Source organism: Hevea brasiliensis, chromosome 18, assembly GCF_030052815.1.
Source record: "Hevea brasiliensis isolate MT/VB/25A 57/8 chromosome 18, ASM3005281v1, whole genome shotgun sequence".
In the NCBI taxonomy this organism is placed as follows: Eukaryota; Viridiplantae; Streptophyta; class Magnoliopsida; order Malpighiales; family Euphorbiaceae; genus Hevea; species Hevea brasiliensis.
In genome coordinates this window covers 22,048,670-22,061,338 of record NC_079510.1, presented here as the reverse complement: position 1 = coordinate 22,061,338, position 12,669 = coordinate 22,048,670, and the positions used below count along the sequence as shown (strand labels likewise).

The following is a 12,669-nucleotide window of genomic DNA, read 5'->3' as shown; positions in this document are numbered from 1 at the left end:
AGCTAGCCATTTATTACTTGGCCGATCATGGCAATTTGATAGAAAGGTGATCCACGATGGGTATAAAAATAGGTATTCTTTTGAAATGAATGGAAGGAAAATCATTTTGGCACCTATGACACCAAAACAGATTTATGAAGACCAAACAAGGCTTAAGCAAGCAATGGGTGAGGTAAAATCAAGAGTGGCCGAAAAGAGAGCAGAGAAGAAAAGAAGGAGTGAAAAGAAATTGAGTGAAAATGTTGTGAGTGAGGAAGACAAGGGTGGTTGTGAGGAAAGAAAAGAGAGTAAAGAAAACATTCCAAGAGTGCTTGAAAAAGGTGAATCTTCAGTGCAAAAGGAGAGCTGTGCGGAAAGAGGGGAGAGAAATTAAGCTTATATGCTAAAGGAAGAGATGTGAGGAATGCCATGTTTTCCAACAAGCAAATGTTATTAATTGTGTTTAAGGACTCTTGTTTATCCGCATCTGACCTTGACCCTAATTTGCCTAGTGTTGTTGTCTCCCTTTTGCAGGAATATGAGGATGTACTACCCGAGGAGATGCCAGCTGGACTACCACCTATTCGAGGGATTGAGCACCAGATTGATTTTGTACCTGGAGCAGTTATTCCCAACCGTCCAGCCTATAGAGCTAACCCTGAAGAAACCAAAGAATTACAAAGGCAAGTTGAGGAATTGCTAGCTAAGGGTTATGTGAGAGAAGGTATGAGCCCTTGTGCTGTACCCATCCTTTTGGTACCAAAGAAAGATGGCACATGGCGCATGTGTGTGGATTGTAGGGCAGCCAACAAAATCACTGTAAAGTATCGCCACCCTAGACCTAGATTGGATGATATGTTGGATGAACTTTGTGGTGCTTATGTGTTTACCAAAATTGACTTGAAAAGCGGATATCATCAAATTCGCATGAAAGTAGGTGATGAATGGAATACTGCATTTAAAACAAAGCATGGACTATATGAGTGGTTAGTGATGCCTTTTGGGCTAACTAATGCTCCTAGCACTTTTATGAGATTGATGAATCATGTGTTGCGTGCTTTTATTGGAAAATTTGTTGTTTATTTTGATGATATATTGGTTTACAGTAGAGGCATGAATGAACATATGCATCATTTAAGAGCTGTATTCGATGTGTTAAGAAAGGAAAAATTATATGCTAACTTGAAGAAATGTTCATTTTGCATGGAAAAGGTTGTCTTTTTAGGATTTGTCATTAGTGCTAATGGTGTTGAAGTCGATGATGAAAAAATTAGAGCTATTAGAGACTAGCCCATTCCAAAGTCTGCATTTGAACTACGTAGTTTCCATGGTCTAGCTAGTTTCTATAGAAGATTTATTAAGAATTTCAGTACCATTGCAGCACCATTGAATGATCTTGTCAAAAAGAATGTTAATTTTGTTTGGAAACAGAAACAAGATGATGCTTTTCACAAAATTAAAGACATGTTATGTTCCGCTCCTGTGTTGGCTTTACCTAATTTTTCTAAGACTTTTGAGATTGAGTGTGATGCATCAGGTATAGGTATTGGAGCCGTTTTAATGCAGGATAAGAGACCAATAGCATACTTTAGTGAGAAGCTTAATGGAGCAGCTTTAAACTATTCTACATATGACAAGGAGTTGTATGCATTGGTACGTGCCTTGGAAATATGGCAACATTACCTTTAGCCAAAGCAATTTGTCATCCACACAGATCATGAGTCATTAAAGCATATCAAGGGGCAAAATAAGTTGAGTAGGCGTCATGCAAAATGGGTTGAGTTCCTTGAGACCTTCCCATATGTGATTCAATACAAACATGGGAATGAAAATGTGGTGGCTGATGCCTTATCTCGAAGGTATAACCTTCTTGATGCAAAGTTATTAGGATTCGAATATGTGAAAGAATTATATGCTAAAGATGATGACTTTGCTAGAGTGTATGCAGCTTGTGAAAAGAATGCTTTTGAGAAGTTTTATAGGCATGATGGATATTTGTTTAGAGAAAATAGATTGTGTGTGCCTAAGAGTTCCATGCGTGAATTACTTGTGAATGAGTCTCATGCTGGTGGATTAATGGGTCATTTTGATGTTGCCAAAACTTTAGATGTGTTAAAGGAACATTTTTATTAGCCGAATATGAAAAGAGATGTTGAAAGAGCATGTGTTAGGTGCGTTGTGTGTACTAAGGCTAAATCTAGAATTTTGCCACAAGGTTTGTATACACCTTTACCTATCCCTAGTGATCCTTGGGTTCATTTGTCTATGGATTTTGTGTTGGGATTACCTAGGTCTAAACAAGGCCATGATTCAATTTTTGTTGTTGTTGATAGGTTTTCAAAAATGGATCATTTTATTCCATGCCATAAAACTGATGATGCTACAAATGTTGCAAATTTATTCTTTAGAGATATTGTTAGGTTGCATGGCATACCTAAGAGTTTAGTTAGTGATAGGGATGTTAAATTCTTTAGTCACTTTTGGAAGGTTTTGTGGGGAAAATTGGGCACCAAGTTGTTATTTTCCACCACTTGTCATCCACAAACCGATGGTCAAACTGAAGTAGTAAATAGGACACTAACTACTCTTTTGCGTGCTGTGGTTAAGCAAAATTTGAAGTCATGGGAAGATTGCATTCCACTTGTTGAATTTGCATACAATAGAAATGTGCATTCTTCTACTGGCTATTCTCCATTTGAAATTGTGTATGGTTTCAATCCTTCAACTCCTTTGGATCTTTTACCTTTGCCTGTGAACGAGCTTGCTAGTTTGGATGGAAAAAGAAAAGCAGAATTGGTGAAGAAAATCCATGAACAAGCCAAGCTTCAAATTGAAAAGAAAAATGAAAAATATGCTAGTCAAGCCAACAAAGGAAGGAAGAAAGTCACATTTCAACCTGGAGATTGGTTATGGGTTCACTTGCGCAAAGAAAGATTTCCCTCTCGAAGGAAATAAAAATTACAACCAAGATGTGATGGACCTTTCCAAGTGTTGACCAAAATTAATGATAATGCCTACAAAATAAACCTGCCCGGTGAGTATAATGTCAGTGCCACCTTCAATGTTGCTGATTTATCTCCTTATGTTGATGCAGGAACAGATTCTAGGACAAATCCTTTTCAAGCGGAGGGGAATGATGAGAATCAAACTACATCCACACCAAAGGATTTCATCCAAGGTCCAATTATTAGAGCTAGAGCTAAATCACTTCAGAATTTAATTTGTGAAATCTTAAGGAGCTTATTATAAGCTGGAATGGCATGAGAAAAATTATAAAGGATTAAATTTGGTGAAAATTAAGCTTGAAAGTGACCAGGTATCATGTGGAGCATTAGGTTACAAGGAATAACCTGTGGACATGCATGCACCAGATCCAACCCATGTACATGCATCAGCTGGCACCTTTTTCAAGGAATATTCCTTGCTATTATAACCACCTCTCTTTTGGACTTAAATGCCCTTATTTGCTGCTGTATTTAATTTGCTTTTTGTAAGGAGCCTTTAGACTTTTGATAGATTAATTTTTGTTTGGACTTAAAGCTCCTTACAGCTATTACTAAAGTAGGGATATTTTTGTCTTTAGCTTTGAAGCCAAGAGGCTATAAATACAAGTGTAATGAGAGAGTGGAGGACACACTTTGAATATTAATGAAAGATTGTTTCTGCTCCTTTAGTGAGTAAATTGGCTGTTGCCTTTGTTCTTGTGAAGCTCATTAACTTGCTGAGATTTCTATCTTGAAAGGTTTAATGTGCATAATATTCTTGGTTTATTCATTCTCCATATGAATTAGGTCAAGAATCCCATTTCTGATATTTTCTTTGAATTACACAACAATCTGATTGTGCTGATTCAAAGAATCAAATTCATACACCTTGATTTGGTGCTTTCCATATTGTTCATTTAATTCTTGAATGTGGGTTTTCAAGTTACCAATTACTTGAAGGTTCACATCACAAACCCTTTATTTTTACCTTTAATACGATTATTTTAGTGTTTTTAAATTGACTGATCATTTTTTTGAGCGCTTGCTATTCATGATTTGTTTGGCTTTTGCCATTTTTTGGCCACTAAAATGACCCTAGTGGCTCGGAAAACACAACTAATAAGTTTTCCTTCAGTCAAAAGCAGCTTTAAAATATCCCAAATGTCGCCTCTATTCATTCCGATTGAATCTTTGGTTCCAAATCCGCATGAAACCCTGTCAAATCTTTCGAACCCTTTATTTTACCTTTAATATCATTATTTCACTGTTTTTATGTTGTCTGACTCTTATTTTCAACATTTCACTATTCATAACTTCTTTAGTCTTTGCCATTTTATTACCACCAAAAAGATCTATTACCTTAGTACCCTCGATAGCATATCAATTAACTTTTATTTTTGTCACAAAGTAATCCTTAAATATCCCAAATAACTTGTTTTAGCTTTCTGAAATGTCATCTTCAACTCTGGTTTTCCTTAAAAATTGTTTTAGGGGCTGTTTTAGCTAACTGACAGCGAACCTGCCCATAATTCTTTCGAACTTTACGATCACCTTAGCTGCGTCCCAAATGAACATGATACTAAATTTTGGGTAGAACTTCCATCGATTGCCCAGCGATCTAAAATCTAGCCTCAATTCGCCCCACTGGAACCTTTAGTTCCAAATATGTTCGGAACGGTGAAAAATCATTGCTGTTCCTTGATTTTGCCTTTCATATCATTATTTCAGTGCTTTTAAATTGTTTGATCATGATTTTATGCGCTCGCTATACATAATTTCTTTAGTTTTTGTCTTTTCCTTGCCTCCAAAATGATCCTAGTGGCCCGAAAAAACACATCCAATGAGTTCTATTTTGGTCGAAAATAACAACCTTAAGATATCCCAGATAACCTTTTGATACGGTTTCTACCCTTAGTTGCTGATTCCACTAAGAAGAAAGACCAAAGGACCGTTTTCAAAACAAGCCAAGAAACTCCCTTGAACCTTCAACCCTTCACCTTGAAGATGGAGAACTGAAAATATAATTCCCAAGAAAGACAGCCAAGAACAAGACCAATTCACCTATGCTGATGAACAACCTTGAACATATAATAAAACTTAACAAATCAAGGCAAGAATTTGCTAAGAAAAATAGAGAGAGTTCTAAGAAGAACTTTGAAGCAAAGCTCCAACAATTTTTGCTCAAAAAATTACCATATGAATTCTATCCCCAAAATGAAACAAAAGAAGGTAGAAATATTTGTTAGTGTGTTCTGCCAAGACACTTCAACAACCATGGGACATGTGCAAGTCTTGGTTAATACAGCAATCTCTCCTAAAAATAGATACAAAGTTCAAACATTAGTAGGAAGGTCAGATTTGGCAGGCTACAATTGAGAGATAATCTGAAAAGAGATGTTTTGTCTTGAAGCTGAAAGTAGTAACTTTGCTTTTCCTATAAAAAGTTGAAGCATGGCTGGAGCTCTTGGACAAAGTTATGGCTTCCAATCTTTGCAAAATGGACAAAAGCATCTTCAAAAGGTAGGTGGAGATGGGCTGAAGTTTTGATTTCCTTTGTGTAGGAAACCTCTCCTTTCTCAAGTGAACCCATACAAGATCACCAGGTTGGAACACCATCTTCTTTCTCCCCTTGTTAGCTTGGGCTGCCCTCCTCTCATTTACTTTCTCCATTTGTTGCTTTGCTTTTTGTTGCATTTGTTTCACCATTTCAGCTTTCCTTTTGCCATCTAAACTAGCAAGCTCATTAGTAGGCAAAGGCAACAAGTCTAAAGGAGTTAGTGGGTTAAAACCATATACAAGTTCAAAGGGTGAATAACCAGTAGATGAATGCATAGACCTGTTGTATGCAAATTCTTTGAATGGTATGCACTCCTCCCAAGCTTTCAAGTTTTGTTTAATCATTGCACGTAGAAGAGTGCCCACGGTCCTATTGACAACTTCTGTTTGCCCATCCGTTTGTGGATGGCAAGTGGTGGAGAAACAAAGTTTGGTTCCTAATTTTCCCCACAAGACTTTCCAAAAATGGCTTAGAAATTTCACATCCCTATCACTAACAATTGTTCTAGGAATGCCATACAATCTAACTATCTCCCTAAAGAACAAAGAAGCAATGTAAGATGCATCGTCAGTCTTGTGACATGGCAAAAGGAGCCATCTTGGAAAAACGATCAACAAAAATGTTGGAAAAACGATCAACAAGTCACATGAAATGAGCCATCTTGGAAAAACGATCAACAACAACAAAAATACTATCATGGCCTTTCTTTGTCCTAGGTAAACCCAAAATGAAATCCATGGATAAATCTACCCAAGGTTCACTAGGAACACTCAATGGCATGTATAGACCATGCGGCCTTACTTTGGACTTTGCCTTCATGCAAGTCACACATCTAGCACACACTCTCTCTACATCCCTCTTCATGTGTGGCCAATAAAAATGTTCCTTTAAAATTTCTAAGGTCTTTGCAACCCCAAAATGTCCCATTAAACCACCAGCATGTGATTCTTGAACAAGCAACTCTCTAATTGAGCATTTAGGCACACATAATTTATTTTCCCTAAACAAGAAACCATTATGCCTATAGAATTTATCATATGCAGCATGTTCACAAAAGGCAAACACTTTCCCAAAGTCATCATCATTAGCATACATTTCTTTCACATGTTCGAAGCCTAAAAGTCTAGCGTCAAGCATGGAAAGTAAAGTGTACCTCCTTGAAAGTGCATCAGCCACCACATTCTCTTTGCCTTGCTTGTATTGAATCACATATGGGAAACCTTCAATGAATTCACTCCACTTGGCATGGCGCTTGTTGAGCTTGTTACGCCTTTAAGTACTTGAGTGACTCATGGTCACTATGAATGACAAACTCCTTCGGCCACAAGTAGTGTTGCCAAGTCTCAAGTGCACGCACCAAAGCATACATCTCTTTGTCATAAGTGGAGTAGTTCAATGTGGCCCCACTTAGCTTCTCACTGAAGTAGGCAATCGGTCTCCTTTCACCTTCAAAAGCTCCAATACCCACTCCAGGGGCATCACATTCAATCTCAAAAGTTTTAGAAAAATCAGGTAAAGCAAGTAAAGGTGCAGAACACAATTTCTCCTTAAGTGAATTAAATGCATGCTCTTGTTCTTCCCCCCACTTGAATCCCACATTCTTTTTTACAACTTCATTCAAGGGTGAGGCTATGGTACTGAAGTCCTTTACAAATCTCCTATAAAAACTAGCCAACCCATGGATGCTCCTCACATCACTCACGAACTTAGGTGCAGGCCACTCTCTAATGGCTCTTACCTTGTCCTCATCAACCTCAATTCCCTTGCCACTCACCACAATTCCTAAGAAAATAACTTTGTCCATACAGAAAGTGCATTTCTTAAGATTGGCATACAAGTGCTCTTTTCTCAACACCTCAAAAACTTGTCTCAAGTGCAGCAAATGATCATGCATATTTTGGCTATATACTAAGATATCATCAAAATACACTACAACAAATTTTCCTAGGAAAGCACGCAACACATGGTTCATAAGCCTCATAAATGTACTAGGTGCATTGGTCAAGCCAAATGGCATGACTAACCATTCATATAGTCCATATTGAGTCTTAAAGGCAGTTTTCCATTCATCTCCTAATTTCATGCAAATTTGGTGATAACCACTCTTTAAGTCAATTTTAGAAAATATGCATGCACCATGCAACTCATCAAGCATATCATCAAGTCTAGGTATGGGATGTCTATACTTTATAGTGATTTTGTTGATTGCTCTACAATCCACACACATGCGCATGCTCCCATCTTTCTTAGGCACCAAAAGAACAGGTACGGCACATGGGCTCATGCTCTCCCTAACATGGCCTTTTGCTAGAAGCTTCTCCACTTGTCTTTGAAGTTCCTTAGCCTCTTCCGGATTGGTTCTATAGGCTGGCCTATTTGGGATTACAGCTCCAGGTACAAAATCTATTTGGTGCTCTATGCCTCTAATGGGTGGTAGCCCATTAGGTATTTCTTCAGGGAAAACATCCTCAAACTCCTGCAATAAGGGCAAAGCACAACTAGGAATGGATTGGTCAAGGTTAGAAACATTGGTGTAAGCTCCCTTACAAATCAGCAAAGCCATTGGCATACTAGAAAAATATGCAGTCCTCACATCCTTGGCTTTTGCTAGTAAACTGACTTTATTCTCTCCACTCTTCTCACAACTCTCCTTTTGCCCCGAGCCCTTTCCTTTTGGTTTCACTCTTTTTGAATTTTCTCTCTTCTCTTTCTCTTCCTCATTTTTCCCTCTTACTTTTTCCTCTCTTTCTTTTCTTTCTTTCTCTTTTTGCACTCTTAGCTCGGCCTCTCTTTGTTGTTGCTCATTCATGGTCTGTTTTATCCTTAATTGATCTTCAAAAGCTTGTGCGGGTGATAATGCTGCTAAAGTAACCCTTCGTCCATCATGATCAAAGGAGTACCTATTCCTAAATCCATCATGCACTACCTTCCTATCATATTGCCATGGTCTCCCTAGCAAAATATGTCCAGCATGCATTGGCACCACATCACACAACACCTCATCCTTATACCTTCCAATAGAAAAAGCCAACATCACTTGCTTGTTCACCTTAATTTCCCCACAATCATTCAGCCATTGCAACTTGTATGGTCTAGGATGCTTGATAGTGCGCATGCCAAGCTTCGCAACCATGAGTGTGCTGGCAACATTCACACAACTACCACTATCTACAATCATGCTACAAGTTTTACCATTCACCAAGCATCTAGTGTGGAAAATGTTTTCCCTTTGTAGTGCATCTCCCTCTTCTTCCTTTGCTTGTGCACTTAGTGCACGCCTAACCACCAGAATATTTCCTCCCACGGCATGCTCTACATCACTAGCTTCCTCCAAAGGAGGCATACTCTCACTTGCATCATCATCTTCTGATTCGATCTCCCCATTCGGCCTCATCACCATCACCCTCTTGTTAGGACATTGAGATGCATAATGTCCCTTCCCTAGGCACCTAAAACATTGGATATCCCTAGTTCTCCCACTAGAGGTATTCTGTCCCTTGCCTTTCTCAGTCACACTAGGCTTTTCTCCACCCCTAGTCTCCTCTTTCTTTTCCTTAGAAACAGCCTTGGAATCACTAGTTTCACCCTTCTTCCAATTCGGTTTCCATGGAGCATTGTTGCCCAAATTCATACCTGCACCCATTTTGAATGCTTTCTTCTTCTTTAGTTGTTTTTCTATCTTGATTGCCATATTTAACATGTCATCAAGCTCTACATAGTGCTGTAGCTCCACTATGTTGGCAATATCAAGATTCTGCACCTTTAGGAACCTAGCCATAGTGGCTTCCCTATCCTCCTCTACATTGGCTCTTATCATAGCCATCTCTATCTCCTTGAAATATTCTTCCACACTTTTGTTTCCTTGCACCAGCCCTTGCAACCTTTGGTGCAACTCCCTATAGTAATGTTAAGGTACAAATCTGTCCCTCATGATTTGCTTCATCTCATCCCAAGTTTCAACAGCCCTCATCCCATTTCTCCTTCTTTTAGTGAGCAATTGATCCCACCAAACTATGGCATAATCTGTAAACTCAACTACTGCAAGCTTCACCTTCTTTTCCTCACTATAATTGTGACAATCAAAAATGAGATCCACCTTCCTCTCCCAATCCAAATATGCATCCGGATTGGCTTTGCCTTGGAATGACGGAATTTTCATTTTGATCCCACTAATGTTACCATCCACTCTCCCTCTCCCTCTTGCTTCCTCCATATTACCTCTTCTCAAGTTTCTGCCTCCACCTCTTCCACCCCTATTACCTCTCATCCCTCTCGGTCTATGGTGGTCATCATGTGCAGCAGAGTGCTGGTCATCCTCTTCATCAGAATCATCATCATTTTCATCCCCCCAATCATCTGTAGGTGGTGCATTGTTTACTCTAGATCCCCTATCCCTATTCTGCCCCTCATTTGTGTTTTGTCTACCATTCCCACTATTCTGCTCAATTCTTTCAATTCGGTCAGTTAGGTTGCTCAATTGTCTACCAATTCTTTCCAAATGTTGAACAAGTGCTTGTTGGTAAAAAGGATTATCCATATTAAGTCCACTAGTTTGTTCTTGTGACATTTTTAACACCTGCACAAAAAAGTTAGTAAAACAGAAAACAACCTCACAAATTCACTCAATTTTTGGTCACTCAAGTGTTTGCACTCAGTTTATAGGCTTTTACCCTCCTGGAGTTCTTGCCACTCAATGCCTTTTCCACTCAAGCTTGCTTACCAAGTTCTTGTCAGAACTAATGCAATTCCAGCAAGTTTAAATCAAGTTTTAATATTTGTTTAAGCACAAACTCAAGCAAAACGTGTGGAATAAGGGTTTGTTATGACACTTGAAGTAAGAAATGAAGATACCAAGCTCTAGAGCAATGAAGTGAAATAGGAGTCGAATTAGCTTTCTATTTTTGTAAAACTATTTTAAGAGCAGCAACAAGACATAGTTTTAGTAGGGAAAATCAAGTCTAGAGGTTCCAGAAAGCACCTTAAAGTTTTGGACTCCAAATTGGCCTAATAGGTGCTAAATTTGGTTCACCAAGTAAACGGTAGAATTTTTACACCAAATTTGTTTTCTAGGCTTAATTTCGTCTACAAAGCACCCCTATGAAGTTTTAGAATTTTCTGGGTTGGTTTGGTTTTACCTCCCCCAAAACAGCTACCAAATAGAAATGTTGAACTTATAATATTCCAGCTCTCAAACATACACTTTAGCGCCCTTTTTTTTTCACCCTTTTTTTTTCTTCTTTCTTTTTGTTTTTTTTTTTTTATATCATGTAACCACACAGCAGATACACTCAACACATCCAGCACTAAACACTTCAACAACACGCTTCACAAGCAACAAAGATGCAAATAACCAGGATGTGAAGAAAATGTTTAAGGTAGAAAACAACACAAATGTGACAAAACTAGGGAAACAAGGACAGATGCAAGAAAGACTCTAATATACCCTAATATTAGTAGTATTGAGTGTTAACTCACTAATAAGCCCAGAATATGTTCAGATTTTCTTAAAAACACCAGAAAACACAAGGACTTGAAGAACCTTCAAGGCTGAAACACAAGGAAGAAAAAAAAGGAGAAAGGAAAAACAAGAACACAACAAAATGGATGACCAACCTGTTTTGAAGAGAGCCTAAGCTCTGATACCAAATGATACGGTTTCTACCCTTAGTTGCTGATTCCACTAAGAAGAAAGACCAAAGGACCGTTTTCAAAACAAGCCAAGAAACTCCCTTGAACCTTCCTTAGCTAATTTTAAGCTTAATTTTTCAGATTCCATAGGTTTAAATAAAACCTTTTTCTGTATACTGGTTTTAGGTTTAAATTATCCGACACTGTTGTCTGTAATCAAGGAGTATGTTTTGAAATACCCTTTATTCTAGTAAAAGGATTATCTCATCCAGTAATATTCGGAAATCCATTCCTGCACATGCTGTACCCGATTAAATCAATAACAGAAAAAAGAATTGTTTATGAAATAGAGGGAAAAGAGATTATTTTTGAATTTATTTCTTTTCCAATAGGAAGAGAAATTGATGTGCTTAAAAGCAACATCAAGAATAAAGAAAAATTTATAAATTCTCTAAAAAGAGAAGTAGAATACAAGACCATAGAGGAAAAGGTTAATGAACCTATAATACAGAGAAAAATTAAAAGTTTACATGATGAAACGCTTAATAGCATTTGTACTGACATTCCTAATGCCTTCTGGGCTAGAAAAAGACATGTGGTTAATCTATCATATGGGCCAGACTTTGATGAAGAAATGATACCAACTAAGGCTCGGCCCATCAGTAAAGTAATCCTTAAATATCCCAAATAACTTGTTTTAGCTTTCTGAAATGTCATCTTCAACCCTGGTTTTGCTTAAAACTTGTTTTAGGGGCTGTTTTAGCTAACTGACAGCGAACTTGCCCATAATTATTTCGAACTTTACGATCACCTTAGCTGCATCCCAAATGAACATGATACTAAATTTCAGGTAGAACTTCCATCGATTTCCCAGGGATCTAAAATCTCGCCTCAATTCGCCCCATTAGAACCTTTAGTTCCAAATCTGTTCGGAACGGTGCAAAATCATTCCTGTTCCTTGATTTTGCCTTTGATATCATTATTTGATTGGGGTGAGATCTTAGATCACTAGGCAAATCATGTAATTTTGGTGTGAAATTTAATATGGAGTCCATTTGGGACGCAACTGTGGCGATTGTATAGTTCGAACGAATTTTGGGCAGGATTGATGAGCATTCACTAAAACCGCCCCTAAAACACGGTTTAAGGAAAGCTTGGGTTAGGACATAGAGATCACTTTTCTGGAAGCTAAAACAAGTTATTTGGGATATTTTAAGATTGTTTTTGAGGAAAATAAAAGTTAATTGATGTGCTATCGAAGGCACTAAGGTCGAACATCGTTTAGGCAGCAATGACACGATAAAGACTGAACACGTTATGAATAGTAAAAAAGAAGAGTTAGGAAACTTAAAAACGGTGAAATAATGATACGAAAGCCAAAGTAAAGGATTTGAAAGATTTGACAAGCTTTCATACGGATTTGGAACCGAAGTTCAATTGGGGCGAATTGAGGCGAGAATTTGGCTCGCTAGGCAAATGATGTAATTTTGACGTGAATTTTAATATGGGGTCCATTTGGGA

At 38.0% G+C, this 12,669-nt stretch overlaps 1 protein-coding gene across 1 annotated transcript; it reads right to left on the bottom strand.

Annotated features, from left to right (window-relative positions):
• Nucleotides 1-6,784: 6,784 nt before the first annotated feature.
• LOC131175835 (uncharacterized) lies at nt 6,785-9,343 on the bottom strand. Its single transcript, XM_058140508.1, has 3 exons — nt 8,294-9,343; nt 7,735-8,062; nt 6,785-7,449 (listed from the first exon to the last, which is right to left on the bottom strand). The coding sequence occupies exons 1-3, from the start codon at nt 9,341-9,343 to the stop codon at nt 6,785-6,787; spliced, it is 2,043 nt and encodes a 680-aa protein (XP_057996491.1).
• Between the last annotated feature and the right edge of the window lie 3,326 nt (nt 9,344-12,669).